The sequence below is a fragment of the Pieris brassicae genome, chromosome 6 (assembly GCF_905147105.1).
Source record: "Pieris brassicae chromosome 6, ilPieBrab1.1, whole genome shotgun sequence".
NCBI classification, from domain to species: domain Eukaryota; kingdom Metazoa; phylum Arthropoda; class Insecta; order Lepidoptera; family Pieridae; genus Pieris; species Pieris brassicae.
The window spans coordinates 21,210,174-21,228,909 of NC_059670.1; the positions used below are offsets into that span (position 1 = coordinate 21,210,174).

The 18,736-nt window shown below is 31.4% G+C and overlaps 1 protein-coding gene across 7 annotated transcripts in view; it reads left to right on the forward strand.

Annotated features, from left to right (window-relative positions):
• Positions 1-18,736, forward strand: part of LOC123710728 (twitchin) — a 110,971-nt gene that overhangs the window by 10,352 nt on the left and 81,883 nt on the right. Inside the window, exons 1-45 of one of the 7 annotated variants that reach the window (XM_045662865.1) lie at positions 38-183; positions 772-1,227; positions 1,420-1,524; positions 1,610-1,723; positions 1,830-1,994; positions 2,075-2,188; positions 2,278-2,379; positions 2,490-2,588; positions 2,657-2,752; positions 3,133-3,225; positions 3,392-3,469; positions 3,548-3,664; positions 3,740-3,829; positions 3,904-4,005; positions 4,081-4,209; positions 4,277-4,372; positions 4,792-4,884; positions 5,236-5,313; positions 5,394-5,504; positions 5,582-5,671; positions 6,146-6,259; positions 6,344-6,418; positions 6,584-6,700; positions 7,024-7,131; positions 7,471-7,503; positions 8,330-8,371; positions 8,866-8,922; positions 9,333-9,425; positions 10,073-10,126; positions 10,529-10,600; positions 10,673-10,768; positions 10,848-10,955; positions 11,031-11,144; positions 11,312-11,452; positions 11,529-11,690; positions 11,768-11,821; positions 11,902-11,979; positions 12,054-12,137; positions 12,208-12,297; positions 12,485-12,547; positions 13,060-13,236; positions 13,392-13,598; positions 14,042-14,086; positions 14,630-14,671; positions 15,396-15,428. In XM_045662865.1, coding sequence (XP_045518821.1) covers positions 127-183; positions 772-1,227; positions 1,420-1,524; positions 1,610-1,723; positions 1,830-1,994; positions 2,075-2,188; positions 2,278-2,379; positions 2,490-2,588; positions 2,657-2,752; positions 3,133-3,225; positions 3,392-3,469; positions 3,548-3,664; positions 3,740-3,829; positions 3,904-4,005; positions 4,081-4,209; positions 4,277-4,372; positions 4,792-4,884; positions 5,236-5,313; positions 5,394-5,504; positions 5,582-5,671; positions 6,146-6,259; positions 6,344-6,418; positions 6,584-6,700; positions 7,024-7,131; positions 7,471-7,503; positions 8,330-8,371; positions 8,866-8,922; positions 9,333-9,425; positions 10,073-10,126; positions 10,529-10,600; positions 10,673-10,768; positions 10,848-10,955; positions 11,031-11,144; positions 11,312-11,452; positions 11,529-11,690; positions 11,768-11,821; positions 11,902-11,979; positions 12,054-12,137; positions 12,208-12,297; positions 12,485-12,547; positions 13,060-13,236; positions 13,392-13,598; positions 14,042-14,086; positions 14,630-14,671; positions 15,396-15,428 — 4,644 coding nt within the window. In that variant the 5' untranslated portion in view covers positions 38-126. Of the gene's footprint in view, positions 1-37; positions 184-771; positions 1,228-1,419; positions 1,525-1,609; positions 1,724-1,829; positions 1,995-2,074; positions 2,189-2,277; positions 2,380-2,489; positions 2,589-2,656; positions 2,753-3,132; positions 3,226-3,391; positions 3,470-3,547; positions 3,665-3,739; positions 3,830-3,903; positions 4,006-4,080; positions 4,210-4,276; positions 4,373-4,791; positions 4,885-5,235; positions 5,314-5,393; positions 5,505-5,581; positions 5,672-5,793; positions 5,863-6,145; positions 6,260-6,343; positions 6,419-6,583; positions 6,701-7,023; positions 7,132-7,470; positions 7,504-8,329; positions 8,372-8,865; positions 8,923-9,332; positions 9,426-10,072; positions 10,127-10,528; positions 10,601-10,672; positions 10,769-10,847; positions 10,956-11,030; positions 11,145-11,311; positions 11,453-11,528; positions 11,691-11,767; positions 11,822-11,901; positions 11,980-12,053; positions 12,138-12,207; positions 12,298-12,484; positions 12,548-13,059; positions 13,237-13,391; positions 13,599-14,041; positions 14,087-14,629; positions 14,672-15,395; positions 15,429-17,477; positions 17,834-18,736 lie in introns of those variants that run through there. The other 6 variants (XM_045662872.1, XM_045662866.1, XM_045662867.1 and 3 more) reach the window with 6 other exon arrangements.

Genomic DNA, 18,736 nt, shown 5'->3' on the forward strand with positions numbered 1-18,736 from the left:
TAGGAATTAATTTAAAACTTGATTACTATATTAGATAATAAATATGAAATATATTTTTATTTTAAGAAAAAGAAAAAAGAAGAAGAAGAAGAAGAAACTACGGTGATTGAGGAATCTGAAGAAGAAATGTCAATCGTAGAAGAAAAATCTATTATTGAAGAAAATCATGTTGAGGAAAGAAAAGTGAGTTGATAAAAATTAAAAAGCCCTTGTTATTTGCCTGCCTCTCTTTCGTTCAGTACCACTCCGTTACGATCCTGTTCCATTTTTGCTTCTTCTCTCTCATGATATTATCCGTCTACCTCCACTTTAGTTGTATGTGGTGTTCTTGTCTTTAAATTTTATTATATTTTAATATAGCTTAATTTTATTTATCTTTCCCTTTTACTTCTTTCTATACTGTATTGACAATTTTTATTCTCACCGTGACCATGCACGCTGTAAAGCACGCGAAACGTCGGAAAAAAATAAATTTAAAATTACGATAAATAATCATAAGTTTATAATAATACAAATAGCTTTAATCCGGTTAAAAACTTCTTCTATCTTCAGTTGTTCGGTCAATGCAAAAAATGGCCAAATACACATATTGACTTTTCTCTTTTCCTTGCCCTATATAAATATATTAACGTTTTTTTTATTTTGATTTTGCTATTGACAAACCCGCCTTCTACAACTAACTGCAATATTGTCTTCTAAGAAAAATTCCGGTTAAGACTAAGACATATGTTATATACTGATATCTAATAAAGGTACTGTTTTTCTAATAAGGAACAGAAAAAACAAGCGGAAGAGGAAGAAACTACTATCATCGAACAGAAAAAGGCAGCTGCTAAAAAGGTTACAAAGAAACAGGAAATTAAAATTGAAACTCAAAATGAAGAAGTCTCAGTTGAAGCAAACAAGTCTGAAACTAAATCTGAGGCTAAAAAAGTTGAGACTAAAGTTCAAGAAACTAAGAAGGCTGAAGTAGAGCAAGAAGAGACCAAAAAAATCCTAGAGAAGAAGACTGCAAAGACAGAGGAAGAGAAAAAAGCACTCTTAGAAAAGATTGAAAGTAAGAAAAAACCAGAGCCTGAACCAGAAAAGAAAATTGAAGGAATTCCCAAGCTCAAACCAGTTAAGCCAAAAGAAGAACCAAAGGAGGAGACAGAAAAAACTACAAAGAAAACAGAAGAAAAGAAGAAAGTTATTAAAAAGAAGATTATTAAGAAGAAAGAAGAGGATGTAAGTAGCTATATATTTCTTAAAAATCACGTTGAAGTTTAATGTTAAATTAACTAAATGTTATTTGTTTGGTAACGATATGATTTATTTCAGACATTCAAGGAGTATTTTTTATGTAACTTTATGTTTCATGCTAATAGATAGTGTTGTGGAAATTTTGTGATAACATTTGTTATAATATGTATTTATTAGGAATTCAACTTTGATGACGATTATGAGCGCCCTGTTCTGGAGAAGTACGAAAGAATCACACCTACACCACTCCAAAAAACACCTAAGGTTGATGAAACACCAAAGGTAAACATAAAAACACACAACAAGATATATTACTTTTTAAAACTCGAATAAAATAGTAAAACTTAAACCGATTCACGTTCTTTAGACCAAGCGTGCTTCAATTTCTGAAAGTACCAAGAAGCGACAAGGAGAACCAGAAGAGAGACCTCAAGATACTCCGACTGTAGACAAAGACCATAAAATTGATACAAATGACGAGGTACATTTTTATTATCAAAAATCAAAAATAATTTAAATTAATCATATGTATATCTCGAACATATAACTTGGCAGTCGTATTAAAACACTTAACTTTTTAACGATAGGTTATTGAGGAAACACGAAGAACAAGTATTAAAAAAGGTATTCGGAAACCTGAAGAACCTATTGATGAAATATCACAGGTTAAATTATCAAAAACTCCTACAAAACCAACTGAAATACAAACCGACGAGCCCCAAACTGCTCAATCTAAAAAGGCGGTTAAAAAGGTAGAAATGTATTATGTAATCAAGCAAATAGTATTATAGGCAAATCATATACCTAATTAAATTGTTTATATTTTGTTAAGCCTGAAGAACAGAAAGAGTTTGTCGATGATTACGAAAGACCAGACCTTGAAAAATACGATAAGGTCTCTCCATCGGCTCTTGATAAAACAAAGAAAGAAAATGGTGTTTCTGAGGTATATAAATAATTTACTCACAAAATTAATAACGTCGCGCTTTACGTTATACATAAGTATATTTAACAATAAACCCCTCCAATTTATAGGAACCATCAAAGTATGTAGACGATTATAAAAAGCCTGAGCTTGAAAACTACGAAAAAGTTACACCTACACCAAAAGATATACGTCGTCCAAGTGATAGTCAGGTATTCAAAGACTTTTTCATGAACTTCTAATGATTTTTAGTTTTGGGTATTTAGAACTGTTAAGTTAAATTAAAACAAAATTATATCAAATCGTAATGAAATTTTCATAGGATGAGACGGATATGATGACTGGTAAAATTAAGCCTAAACCAAAAGATGGTGAAACAGAAATGCCTGCACTCCGAAAGCGAACTATCGTTAAAGATAAGGTAATAAAGGAAATTTCATAAACGGTACCAGATACGTTAAATATGTATTAACTTTAATTATTATATAGGAGGAGGAGAAAAAATCTGATGAGAAACCTAAGCCCAAAACTACCAAGAAAGATGACACTAAACCAAAGAAACGTCCATCTCTTAAACAGAAAGAGGTAGCTTACAAGTCTATACATTAACAAAATACAACTAAAAAAATAAAACACAATGCATCGATATTAGTCAGGCCTATAATCTTTTAATTGTTAACTTCTTTTAAAATCTATTCTCTTCTATTCTACCAACAAATAATTTTCTTATTTGCTTCTTTAATTAAGTTCTAACGTTCTTCCTCGGTGAAAAAGGCAAAAGAATATATACTGCATGGCTGACAAAAAATAATCAACTACATTCTGTATTTCGTAAATGTATGTAATCTGTAATTTAAAATACCAGTGTAAGTCATTATTCAATGTATAGTTTAAATCAATAATGCGCTTGATTATACTATACTGCCGTTATCGATTCTTTAGTTATTTAAGTTTTTATCTTGAAGGTTGATGAAGAAGAATTTATTGATGATTATGAGAGGCCAGTTCTTGAGAAATACGAAAGAATTACTCCGACTCCTATAGCGAAAAAGAAGAAGGTACACTTTTACAATAACACTATACCGCACAAACATAAAAATATACTAACGGATTAGAGAGAGTTACACTATAATGTCATAATATTAGTAACATTTTTTTGTTTGCCGTTTTAATATGAAATATATAGATAAAGTTAAAACACAAATTTACATAAATTTTTCATAGGAGGAAAACCTTACAAAAGATATCACCTCTACTTCATCCGTACAACGTCAGTCAGTAAAAGATAATGATATACCTGAGGTACGGCAAACATATATTGAATTTTATTTATTGTAATTTATAATCATTAAAAAATATTAAATAAATACATTTTAATAGCCAATGGAAATTGACGAGAATGAAGATTATTCAGGAACAGAATACAAACCTAAATCAAAGAAAGATGAAGACACAACAAAAACACAAACTTACCAAAATGCACAAAATGAACCAATGGTTTGTATCAAAGCTATAAAATAAATAGTAAAATGTTAAAAATCATAAAATGATTTTTTTTTGTATTTTTCTTAGGCAGAAGACGATTTTGTAGAAACACACACAAAATCGGTAGGGCCAAAGAAAGAAGAAGCGCAAAAGTATCCTTCTTTGAATAACAAAGAGGTAATCTTCATTTTAGATAAAAGTTAAACATGTATTTTAATGTTACATTAGTTAACTTTAAATATTTTTATTAGGACATTCCGAAACACACTGACGACAGAAACCAAACAAATCCCGAAAAAGATAGCAAATATGTATCTTCACCTACAGATACTGATAGACCAATTAAAGTAAAGGTATATTGGTAATCAATATTTAAAAAAAAACATCAATCAGAGTCAAAACAAGATAATGATATTTTTTTCTATTAGGATGATGATGAGCCGGTCATTGATAAATCAAAACGTAAAGAAAGCCTCACTAAAACTAAATCGGAAGTATCAGATGAACTAGAAGAAGTTGAAAAACCACTTCTCCGCAAACAATCTATTAAAACAAAGGTATTAAACAACTAATTAATTAATAGCAAAAAACTATTCAAATTTATATTTTAATGTATTTGTTTAGAATGATGAGAAGACAACTGATGATAAAGAAAATATTACACCGATGAAAAAAGTTAAAACAATTTCTAAAAAGCGCCCTTCTTTAAAAACAAAAGAGGTATACACTTTCACAACAATTACTGTTCACACACATTAACATGCACAGGTTTTGAATTTTCGACACACGGCCTCTAACACACTACAAATTATATGGTTATGAACATATTTTAACTACAGCTCAGTGCAATTTTATACACGATAATATAGTCTGAAGTAATCGATAAGTATTGTTTGGTTTGTACTTAACTTTACAGGGCAGATTGTCTATGCTTAAGTTTTCTTCGACTTTAGCTCTGCAGTATTAAGGAACGAGATTTGGCGACTAAATACGTGATGAGCATTGCATGTTTAAAAGCTTTTTCAGCATCTTCCAGGTGTATCTTTCTTGACGTTGATTCTTGTGCATTATACTTTGAAAAACGTTCTAGCCTTAACTATACTTTATTGCAATTATTATTCATTTCATCATTTTCAAAGGTTGATGAAGAAGAATTTGTCGATGATTATGAGAGACCTGTCCTTGAAAAATACGAAAAAATCACGCCAACACCAATTGAAAAAAAGAAAAAGGTACACAGTACCCTGCAAGCTTTAAAACACAATAATCTCGTAGTGTAGTGAGAAATATTGATAAAAATACACATGCAAAATATATAACACCCACGGCTTTAGAAACGATCCCATGCACAAATAAAATAATTATACTAAAAGTTACCCTACATACCTTAAAAACTTAGTTATCTTAACGCAGGCAATTACGACCTTGGCTTAATTTAATTTGCTTAGCTCTTTGAAATCAAATAATATTATTAAAAGGCTTTATCCAAACTTCCTTGGAAGATATTCGCAACCATAATGTATTTGCATGTGGTTAAGTAAAGCGTCCTAGTGAATTTCTTTAATAAAACGAAAACATAACAGGAAGAAAAGACACCAGAGGATGTTCCTTCTTCAACTGTTCAGAGACGCCGTTCGGTCAAAGGCAAAGATAAACCAGAGGTAATCTTTGTTTATTGCATAAGATAAATATTTATTTTTGGAAAGTACAATAATATATACTATATAATAATCTTCTATAGCCGATGGACGTTGATGAAAGTGTCAATTTGTCTGCACCGAAAAAACCAGGAAAGCCTGAACCAGAAGACGTTACACTTACACACAAAACACCCGCTGATACTACACCCACGGTTCGTATTTTGATAACATCAACATTTTCATCAAAATAAAAAGCGTTATTAATAGTATATCAATTACATTTAATAAGGTGGATGAAGCCGAAGCAAAACTAAAGGTTAAAAAACCTGAAGTTGTTGAAGACGCAACCATCAAACGACCTTCGGATAAACCTAAAAAGGTATTTTTGACAAAGCTTACGATACTAAAACAGCTTTTTTATGTAATTATTCCCTTGATTACTTTTAATTGTGAAGGCTTGTGAAAAGATGTCAACAAGTTTTGTTTAAAAATAATTCACAGATGTTTACCAACCCTATTAAATCAAAGTCAGAACTGCCAATAGAACGAAGATTCTCATATATTATAAAGGTACAAAGATAAAAGATAAAAATAATCACATTGACGTAACGACACGGAAATAGCACAAGATATTTATGTAGCACTTCTCAAAAACCTAAATATAGTGACTAAACTGTCAAGCACAAACAACATTCGTAATTGTACATACACAAATAGACTTCGTCAAATTCTATCTTCCATTCTTGTTACTTTATATTCACTCAAGTTTATGTAAATCTTTATTCTGTACTTTTCTATCTATGGAATGTATTCTTCTGTATCTAATACCATGTATGTGTGATTGTGATGTTAGGGAGAGGACACCGAAGAGTCAGTCAGCCTCACCAAACCCAAAACTAAGACAAGCACAACTGCACCTGAAGATGCATCACTGACACAAAAAACTTCATCAAAGAAAAAACCGACGGTAGTATGACTTACTATTTTAAGCATTTCATATTAGAAAAAAACAATTACATGATTATCAATTAACAATCATTGTTTTACATAGGAGGGTTCTGAAGCTGCTAAGCTCAAAATTAAAAAGCCAGCTGTCGTTAAGAAAGATAATGAAGATGATGTTGGGGTAAAACACATTATATCATGAGATGCTTAAAATATATATATGCATGTATAATACACGGTTTGAAATTTTGAAACAACCATCCGACTAACAAATAGAACCTGCTTTGTAGAAATAGTCACAGTAGTTAGGCTATAAAAATCCTTAAATATCTTTACGACTTCGTAGGAACCACTCACGATACAAGGTGGTAAATTCCAAGTGCCACAACTTAAGAAAACAACAAAGAAAACACAAGACAAGCCTAAAACAGCAACTGCCACAGACAAAGAAAACGCTAATGGGGTAAACACAACACATAACTCTTCAATGTTGTCTGTATCTTCTAGATGTATCCGCAACACTGCCATTCACATTCTTTCTGTAAATACATTACATAAACCACAATGCACACAACGCTTACCATTCTACTTTGACAAATTCACGAAAAGTCGTCGTGTTGCAGTAACCTATTTGTCGATGTTTATTTTGAAGGAACCGATCGCATGATTTCGCTTTCAGCAATTGCAGGTTAAAAATCAACAGCTTACGTCCGGCTGCTTTATGGAATGCTGCGTCAACATATAATAGTTAAAACAAAGCATAAGTGACATCTTTTACGATTACAGTACCAACTGGATTTCGTTGACGACTACGAAAGACCAGTATTGGAGAAATATGAAAAGATGACGCCAACTCCAACAGTTCGTGAGAAGAAAGAAAAAGAATTTGTACAGGTATATACATTTTTAGTAGATAACAAGGTTATTACTTATGTTTACCGATAGTATATATATATATAGGACGTGCTTTTATAGTTTTAAAGACATATGTTTAAACACGTTTTAAAACATTTTGTTTGAATGTGCGCAATAAACACACGTTGAAGGGAAACATCGGGAGGCCTTATCTTCTTTCCTATAAAGAAAAATTATTATCAATGTAACAGATACAGAAATATCAAAATACAGTGCAAAAATTTATTTAAATCGATCTAATCCAAGATTAATCATATTACACAGATGACAAACTAAAGCATAACTATTCTGATTTAATATTATTCTTCCAACCTAAAGGTCGCACAAGCAGAACAGCATTTAGCTGTGAAGGTATTTTATTGTCGTGTGTCCCTATTGTTAATAATAATTTTGGTTTTCTCGACGGGTTTTTGATATTCTATTAGACGAGTTGTTGAACATTATGCTAGGCTCTTTGTTACTTATCATGCATATGTCATCATGATATAGAAGTTATGGAATTCCTTAGAATGAATTTCACTGAGTCATAAATATGATTTGGAGAAATTCAAAGACAATTTGCAGAGATTCAGTCTAAATGCGGTATTTAAATTGAATAACGTAGTAGAGCAATATATGGAGCCGTCTTGACAGTTGTGTAATGCCCAAAATTTTACCAATTTCTTGTATAATATATTCTAGAGATATCCTATTTCGTTGGATGTATGTCGAAGTAGACAGTGGTAAATCTGTTTACGCAAAAACTTGATCTAAAAAAGAAATCAAATTAAAATTAAAGCCTTCAAGAAGAGTCACACAGAGTTAGAACTTATGAAAAAAAGACGACGCGACAGTTTAATAATGTATAATATAATCATTTAAAAATTAATTAAATTATTATTGATATTTTATAAGACAGATTGTCTAAGACAAATTGGTTAGAAGTTCTTAGTTATTTATATTATTCACGCCATTGTGTGTTGCAGAATATGAAACTAAGCAATATTGTACAATCTCTATATAATTGTACACACTCCAAATTCAAGCAAATAAATGATTATTATGAAACTTGTCTAATAGAATAGATCAAATAATAATTGTGGTTTCTTCATTGTATTTAAATCATCAACATTTATCATTTTTATGGTTTCGAAGGTGTATTTATGATTGTAATATTTTAAACTCATTATCTTTATAGACTGACAGCAGGCGTACATCAGTCGCATCCGTTCAAAGTGAAGTAAGCCAAAAACTATTTACTATGTAGGTTAAGAAAATTGAAAATATTTTGATTGTTATAGTATGATTAAATATATTTTAGTAATTTAAGATTTAAACACTTTCTGAATATTGCATAAATTTGTCATTTTCTTTAAAATATAATTTGAGGAATACAGCATTAATGTACATAATACTTTCAGAGTTTATTAAGGTTATGGAATACATTTTACAGTATACGGTTACTCATTTGTTTATATTAGATTATCGCTCCATAATATTGTTAATATCTCTCAGTACAATCCATCTTGGTCCATACGCTCAAGGTACCACTGCTTCAAGTCGACGGGCCTTGTGTTCGCCTATGGCGTTGGTTTGAGTTACCAATTCCTCTATCTTTTCTTATCTTTTTATGAAATACTAACCTTAAATTGGCTATCTAAGTGCCTTATCATGTGTACATTTGACGATAACTTAATAATTTACTATAAAACTAAAGTTTTTTTTATATCGCAGGTTGAAATTAAGTCTGAGAGTCGCAGGAGTTCGATAATCGAGAACAAAGCAATAAAGGTAAGCTTTATTTGAATAAACGCACAACCATAACTCATCCAAACTACACCTACAATTAATACAGTGATAACTTCATAACCTGAAACGCGCTAACAAAGTCATTCAGACCGCTAAGGATAGAAGTTCCCGACCTAATCCACTTGGATTCAATCTTCAGCAATAATTTTTAATCCGTATAATATGAATAAAATAGATATAAGTTTTCAAAAATAACACCAAAAATTAACATGGACGATAGCGAGCTTTTATAAGATAATATTTTTCAGAAAAAAATATTAAAAGTGAAGAGTTTGAACGCATTATAAGTCTCAATGAATATTTTGTGACATATAATGTAATATAAACGTTCTATGTTTATGCAAGGTTCAAAAGGGGGATAACTATATTTTATATTTTTGTCTTATATTTAGATGACGAAGGAATCTGCTGAAAGCAGAAAGTCTTCCATTTCTTCCATATCGGAACAACAACAAGTTTCTACTTTCAGAAAGGGATCACTAAAGGTATGGTTATATTTAACAAAAGATTAACTTAAATTTTTAAACAAATTAAGCGGAGTTTAAAATACTGATTTTAACCTGAATTTATCCCAAGCCAGACACAAATTTCCTTGTAGTTTATACATAATGGCTATACCTCGCTAGCCTTATTTAGGAGCGTTGAAATTTGATTGACAAATGACTGATGACTATGCAAGAAAACTTTCCCTTTAATTATACGTAATATAAACCTTGAATATCTCTAGTGGGTTTTCCTGTATTCATAGACCAATATATCAGTCTATTGCACCGTTTTAATTAAAAAATAAACTAATGAAAGTATAAGTTAACGAAGATAGATTGATTTTGTTTTTATGAATGAGATTTGTCTTAATCACTAAACGTCTCCTTCAAATATGGTTTATAATACGTGTATAATCTTGCGATATATAAACACTTATATTTTATAAAGGAGTTTTATGATGTAGTTAGAATAGTAGATAAAAATTGGATGAATTTACTAGTTTGATTTGAGTTTTGTAGATTTGGAAGCTTCAGGTTTGGTAGAACTCTTGTCCTAAAAATCCGAATACCTCAAGTAGAATTTGAGAAACGTAGAACGGTTTTGTAGTTAGAGCTATCCTTTAACGCTTTTAATGAATTGTTTATAGACTGCAGTAAAACAAGAGGCTCAAGTGAATGAATTAGAGAAAATTAAGTTAAAGGTAAGTTTATGGTTAGATAGTTGCATGGATTAACTCTATCAGTAGTAATATCGCATATTTTTTGATATTATTAGTGAAACATTGACAATTAAAGTAGGAGTCTCTATTTATATTGCCTCTTGTTAGATTAAAATTATAATTATTATAGCGTAGTAACGATAAACGACTCGGAGTACGAAGAGGTATTTCAAAGAGCATCAAAATATATACAATTTCAATACATGTTATTACTACTGATAGAGTCATATATTTTTATATTATTTAAATGTAAGTACAGTTATCTCTCACTTCCTTAATCTTTATAAATGTTGTGTGTAACGTGATTAAATGTTTATCAATGTGCTAGCAAATGTATAAATTATAATCGCATAGTGCGTTTGTACATACTTAATATTTTGTTAGGATCACAACATTGGAGATATTAATGATACACCAGACAAACCTCAATGGCGACCTACGAACACAGACACACAGGTAACAAAAATATTGATACAAACATTACATTTTAATATAGTACACATAACACAGGAACACAATGGTTTATAGGTGACAGACAAGTCTCAGCCAAAACGTAGTATTAGCTTAGATCAAACAAAACCCAAAGATGATGTTAACGATAGACGCAGACACAGCAAAGTTGAGGTAGTATACAATTTCATAAAATTACTAATAAAAAAGTTTTAAGTAATCTGGAATAACACAGTTAATCTTACATAAACAGGCTACCGAACATGTAACCGAAACAAATGAGACAAATATCAAACGAAAAACATCACTAGATAAACCTACTGATTCCGCATACCCATGGCGTCTATCTAGTAAGGTTGAGGTAAATAAACTTAGTTAACAATAGAATCTATCATTTAAAGATATATTCTAATAATGAGTAATTTTTTTATAAAAGGAAAAAGATGATTCGGACGAAGAGTTCTTTAAAAAGAGAGAAATTCGCCGGAAAACATCTATTGACCGACCTACTCACCCTAGTTATCCGTGGAAGCCCTCTACAGAGGATGAGGTAGTCATAATAATTATAATAATAACACTATTGCTTAATAGGCCAAGGAAATTAATATTTCTTCAAAACGTAGTAATGAAAAACTTGAACTTACCTTAAAATTTAAAATTTTCGTCTAGTTTTTTATGTGTCTTATATAGTGATATAAAATAGTGATTTTATGTTAGGATACCTTGACCAATGAAACGCTTGGATCAAATAAATTAACACCAGTGTTGAATAAAAATAATGATTTGGCTCACACTACAAATACAGCTACATCAGACATATCTGAATCTAAAAAAATACCTTCACAACTACACACAGAGGTACATATTATACTCAATTACGTCTTTATACTTAAACTTTAAGACTCAACATATTTATTTATTGTATTTAACACAGGACACAACAAAAGATAACTTGGGAAAAGTAGAACCCATACTAAATCAAACTGATCAATTAAAACAGAACAACGACAATATTACACTATTAGATAGTCGCTTAGATGATAAAACAGATATAGACGAAATATATCCTTGGCGTCGTCAAAATAGAAATAGTGAGGTAAATATAACAGTTGATTTTTTATAATGAAATAACAAAAAGGATATACAAGAACTTACACTATAACACTATTCTAGGAGCCCTTGAAGGTACAAGAAGGAAAAGTAAATAATGATTTAGCAAAACCAAAGGTAAAAGATTTAGACGACGTTAAACATGTAAATATACCTCGAACATCGAGTTTTTGATATAGAATATGATATTTCTTTAGGTACCAGAAAACGTTACACAAACTGACGCAACAGATATTTCACAAAATACACTATATCCTTGGAGAAAACAAAAAGAGGTAACACAGTTAATTTGCGATTACTTAAAATGCATATCTTGATTAAACAATATTTTTTATAAAAATTATCATAGATTCCAGTTCTAATAACCCCAGAGCCGGATAAAAAACAAAGCGAAGTGCCATTCTCATGGCAAGTTATTCCTGAAATTCCACAGGTATAAATTGAAAAATTAATATTCTTTTCAATAACCTCGGATATATTTAAATCCAACCTTTGTTGACCAGGCTGAACAAACACCAGAACTAGAGGATAATTACAAACCAACTTTACGTGAACAAGATATTGCACCCTGGAGAAGACCACGATCTCCTCAGGTTCACACACTAATTTAAATCTAAACACATACTTTGCTTTATCTACACCACGCATTACATATTCGCACCCTGACTGGCACAAGCACACACATACAGCGCACTTAGATGCACTTAACGAGAACTTGAAAGGCACAAATGATAATGTACACATCGTATGGTCGCCATTAAAGTAAATTATTTTCTATAGGCTGAAATAAACATCCAGGAGGAGAGAAAGGCTTCATTAGCACGCAATCAGTTACCTGACGAGGTAGAGAATCGGTCAAATAAAATGCACAATCTAGCACAAAATGTATTTTCATGCACATTGGCCACACATACGTAGTTAGGCACAGTAGAAGTATAAAACTGTAGCTGTTTGGAATGAATGCATGTCAAAGAAAACTTAACCTACCTACCTACTATTAGACTTATTTTCCTAGCTTTCGCTTGTGGTAACACCAACTTTAAGTTGTCTTAAATCCAAGGATCTGTTATTTTGCTTATCATCGTTGCAAATTTATATTAATTGTGTTTTTAACTTGTAAAAAAATCCATATTGACACACAAAGAACGAAATATGTTTAAAAGTAACGGTTCCTAATCAGTGAAGGTAAGTTATGTAATAACTATAAATAACTAATGTTAGAGTTGTAAGGGTCCAAATACTGAATTACTTATGTGTACTTGTTTAGATGGAGCCTGGTGAATTTCACGATTTTATTAAAGAAATAGTTAAATTTGTAGTTTCGTACGATGGTTACGTTCTTTATTGAATTACAGAAAGTGGCACAAAAAGAAGTAGCGGTAGAAGAAGAAGCTAAGAAAGCAAAGGTCACTTCGGTAAAGAAAAAAGCCGAGGACCTGCCTGAAATTGCTGACTATGATAGACCTGATCTAGAGAAATATGAGAAGATTTCGCCCACCCCCACGACCAGGGAAAAACCAGAAAAAGAGCCGGTACTTAGCGAAAACAAAACCTATAATTTTAATAACGATATTATTTCTCACAGCTAACAATATTTACAACAGTGTCCATAGTTTTTTCTTAAAAATCTAATCAAACTTCTTAAATATTTTGTATCATAAAGTCTGCATTGACATATTTTATTTAGCAGGCGGAGAAGCCTAAAGTGCCCGAAATCAAGGCACCTGAAGAACCACCAGCTGCACCTAAGATTGAAGTTATTAAAGAGAAGTCACCAAAACCAGAAATGCCCCGTAAGCCATCGCTATCACCAGCTCCTCCAGCAAGACGTGGGTCTCTCATTCCTCCGCCGGAGGAAATGGGTAGACGCCCCTCACTACTTATCAGCGATGAGGTATTTATACTTTTATTTTACAAAAATAAAATTGTTAATATTTATTTTAGCAAAATGATACTATTACAACGAAGGTAAAATGATACTGGACATTGTAGTGTCTGAGTATAAACTCATGTTACTGTCATGAATATACTGATACAAAAATATATTAATTATACCCCAAATGATATTTTCTATTAGTATATTCAAAAACGTTTTTATCACAGTGTTTAGCCCCGTAGATACCCCGTTCTGTCAAGCCGAACCCTTAACAATAGTTCGTCCTAGAATTTTTATGACACTAATAATACCTACACAAATGTTAGATAAGATACCCTTGAGCTTTAGTAACGGTTGAGGTTAGTTACTTGATTAAAGCTTCGTCCTCAAATCCTTGCTTCTAGACTAGATGTTAGGGTAGAACACACACAAATTAAGATCGTAAAAAACGTAATTCACAGGAGAATAGAAAACTAAGACCTGGTGAAGTGATCGAAGAGAAGAAGGTAATAGCAGATAATCTGCAAACGTTTAATGAATGCTACTCGTTATTCTATGCCGTTGCGTCATTTAACTGTATCTTGGAGAAACTTAATTTGCATAACGCGGTTCGCAATACTATTTTTATGAACAAAATTTTCTGAGTAATTACATGAACTTTAATCAAACTTATTGAAAAACTCAGTCATGTAATTCTTCAGAGAATTCCTTCGCTAGAATTTCTCGTAAAAAGCACACACTTTTGCAATTCGGAGCACACAAATAAACTGCACAGCTTGTTAGCACGTTTGCACACAATAACGGTGAAAAATATTTCTAAAGAAATTGAGTAATTGAAGCAGGTTTTTTGAAAACTGATCGAAAGGGTAACTAACAACACTTTAACAAGAAATTTGAGGCCATGAATAACTTAAGCACTGCTGGCGAAGTCATTGCACTGAATAATGCGACTAGGTATTCAGATTAGGTTGGTCACACAGGTTCGGCGGCAGAGGTAGATAGGCAAAACTGTCTTGAAAACGATTACTATCAGTATTTTTTAACAACAGGTCACGAAATTACGGCCAGGCGAAGTTTTAGACGAGAAAAAGGTGAGAGTTTGGGTCTGGTCAGTTTTAGGTGGTCGCTGCTCGCTTTCGCAAGGCATTTTGTTAAATTTTACTTTATCTTAATTTTTATCGGTATTTTTATTTTAATATTTTTGCACTTTCAACTTGGAACACTGTGACACTAAAACATATATACAATTAGTCACTTATACAGTCCCACAGTAACTATAAGAACTAGTAGAATCTATTAGAATGAAGCAAGTTTTTATATCCTGATGAAGTGTTCTTCTACTCTATATTTCTACAGACTGCATCTTTCCTCTCTAAGTCAAATACCTTGAAGCCGCTTAGCCGACTGCGAAAAATGTTGCATATAATTTTTCAAGCAATGTAGTGACTATTCCTACTTTAAGAGAACTAAATTCTCTGATATTCTCTTCTGGCACCTTTTAATAATGAATGGCAGTTCCAACATAACAGGCTTAACGTCTTCTCTATTTATCTTTTAAAATAAACATTAATTGTAAGAACTTGCATCTATAATGTGGCATCTAACATACTCATACGAATGTGACTTTGCACACAACGAAACTGTACATAAGGAACTATTTGATTTGCACGACTGCACACTCACAGACATATAGGTATAAGTCTCTAGGTTTGACAAAGTAAATATTGACTGCAAATGAAGAATGAAAAGCACTCTCATCTACATTCGCACATTAACTGAGTGTCTTACTAAAATTATTATTTTTTTCCAAAAAAGAAACGCGGCAGGCCGGGAGAAATTTCAGAAGAGGTATACATTGAGTGGAAATATATGTTTAAATCAATGTTATAGAGAAATTAGATTCGTGGCTAACATGGATATGCCAAGTGATTAATTTAATAAATGTACAACACAACTCAAACAAACCAGTAATATGACTGAAAAGGGTTTTATTATCGGTTAAAATTTCTTGAAGTAGTACGATGTAGATTTAATAGTGCAAATAATACCTTCTCGTCCTAACAGTTTTGTCAACCATCATATTAAAACATGTCCTAACAAATGCATGGTAAAAGCGCTGGAACGAAAAATTTACTGGCTACTACAGAATAGCGGCAGAAAATTTATTGTTCAAAAAGTTCTATCAGAAACCCACGCTGTCCTAAATACTTTAGACATTAATGCACCACGCTTAATAATGTGATGACGCTCAGCTCTGTTATTTATTATTTAATAATTGAGAAACACTATCTCTGCCTAAGTGGTAATTTGTCTTTACGTTGATTTATGCTTCTAACTGTTAAAGCATGAGTGGATCTAAGTCTGCCGCAAAACAACGAGAATCTCAAATATAGTTTTCGAATTAAATCAATACAAAAGGGAAAGTTATTATTCTAAGTCCAATTTTTGGTTACGTATGTGCATGTTTTTCAGAAAAATTATATAAATATTAACTATAGTATAAAGGGGCCATTTATAATAACTCTTAAATATTGCATAGCAGCCAAGACATATGCGCTGCCCGAGTACCACACACTCTTTAATAGTCGAAAACTTGCCAAAGTTCATGAATTATTGCAGCTATCGTGTATTGTAAAGACGATATATGTCTTACAAAATCAGCTGGCATATTGCATTATTGATCTGACTAATAAAAGTATTTGTTGTATAAGCAGGTGTTCATCGACTACAGCAAATCAACTGTAGTTAGCTTTAAGAGTAGCGTTTGATAGCGTTAGCCTTAAAAATACTCCTTTACTCGAACGAAGTTTATTAAATAAATAGGAATGCATGATGTTATAAGAATCTGGATGTGTAGGTTACTTAGGTTGAAGCTCTTAAATGAGAATAAATGCCAAGTATAACGTTACTAGACGAGACTATTATTAAAAACAAGGACAGATACAAATAGACAAGAACAAATATAAATCTGATTGATAGATAACATGTATAGATAGAAATACCTGTGAATGGCGCGTGGGCCGACCGCCTGCTATCTGAGCTGCAACAATACTGGTATCTGAAGAACTTTTGGCATTGATGTTGATTCAGCATTCGACTTTCGGCGCCTTTAAATCAATTTTGACACATGGCATTGAGGAAAAATTAAACAATTTTTTTTCCTTGGGTCGTTTTGGGCGAGCCTATATTTTGTTTATTAGAAACAAAGCTAAACTGCGTATTTTAGAATTCGATATAATACTAAATTTTACTACTTATCTTAATCGACAACAACTCGAGAAATATAGAAAAATCCGTTAAAATCGAAAAGCAATTACAAACATTATAAACTGTAAAGATAAAATAATATTATTAAAGATAGAGTATGAAGAAATAAAACATATTATTAAAAGTTGCGACATGATTCTGAAACATTGACATAGTTTTCTTATAGTAATATGATGTACAATGTCGCTCTATTGTCGGTCAAGACATTGAGCTTGATTTAGACGATTCAAAGATCAACAATTTGGCTCTTAATTATTGCTAGAATTAAACTTGTTAAGTGATCGTTTATGATATCGTTACTAAAACTGAGAACGATATCGATTTGAAAACGTTGGATAAATAATATTAGTTACAATCGTTCTCACAGTACGTTTATGGATCTTATGAAGATATGAAGCATAAAGAACCAAATTCATTACTCAAAACTTAAAAGCTAGTGACGATAATTTGGTACAAAATAAAACTCTCTAAATATCCACATGGATTCCTCACCTTAATCTGATAATTAATTGAATTGGTCTGCTGATTTGTGCTGAGCACAAATAGATGCGCCTCCCCGCTCCTCATCCCTCTACTTTGGAGGCGACTATGTCCGCGCGACCCTTTCAGTCATTTGACATTCGCGCCAATTTTTAGATGTAACGAATCGAACTGCCCAAATCGAACTTTTTTAATTATTTTGTAAGCTCAAGCATTTAATTCCAGATATGTGTGTTTATGACATAAGAAACGAAGCATTAATAAATCGATTAAAATAAAACGTGTAATTATGAAGTGACTGTGAATTTGTTTCGAACAGTTTCTGTTGTTTTGCGGTTGCTTTATTATGTGTAACAATGGCAGCTGTAATAAAAAAATCTAGTAAATCAATAACATCATCTTCAGTGTCTACTAAAACTGTTACATCTTCTGCTACTGGTAAATCTGTTACTTCTACTACTGGTAGTAGATTATCTGTAACTGCTATAGATTTTCAGCTTGATGTGGTAAGTACTATAAAGCTTTAGTTTGTAATTTATGCAATTCAACCCATTTATGAATTTCGTAGATCATTGGCGTACGCGAATAATGATTATTAATATTAATAAGAATTATTTCATACAAAATATTTTTTACTAATTTTTTAATATTTATTTTGTTTTATTTAATATCTAGAACAAATAATATGAATATCCTTACTTCGAATGCCAGTTATAATAAAACTTAACTGGCCACTTTCAATTATTCTCAAATTTTATATTTAAAAATATAATACCAAAGTATATTATACGATTATTTTATTATATATTTTGTATCTATAACATTACTAAGGTAATTATTCTATAAGTGACGTTAAAGAATGTATGATTGCCACATTAGCACTTGCGCTACATATATCAGGAAGTCCAGTATTCATTGTCGGGTCGACTCATTTGGCTAACGAATATGATGTACAGCATCTGTCAAAACACAAATAAAACTATATTATTTTTAATCTATATTCAGACGCCAGTGTTCTAAAAAGTTCTTGTAATAAATAGTAACTGTACCAAAATGTAAAAAGATTTTTTTTAAATAATCAAACCTGGATAAGAGATAGGTAGTAACTGTAGATGATATCACATAATTAAATTCTAGAAAGGCATCAGGGTTTATAGGAACCTGTTTAAGAGAAGAAAGTTATAATACTGTTCGTGATACTAAGTTACTGACTTTCACGTATTATGAGTTTCTTTATCATTGTAGATTGGTCTGGTTTAATAGAAGAAAGATAACTTTTAAGTATAAATGGTGAAACACTATAAAACTACTACGTTTTTAAAAGTTAATTGTAAAAAAGAGATTTCAAATTTACATTTACCCCTTATATAGGTTTGATTATTTATTATCTTATCTTCAAACTAAATAAT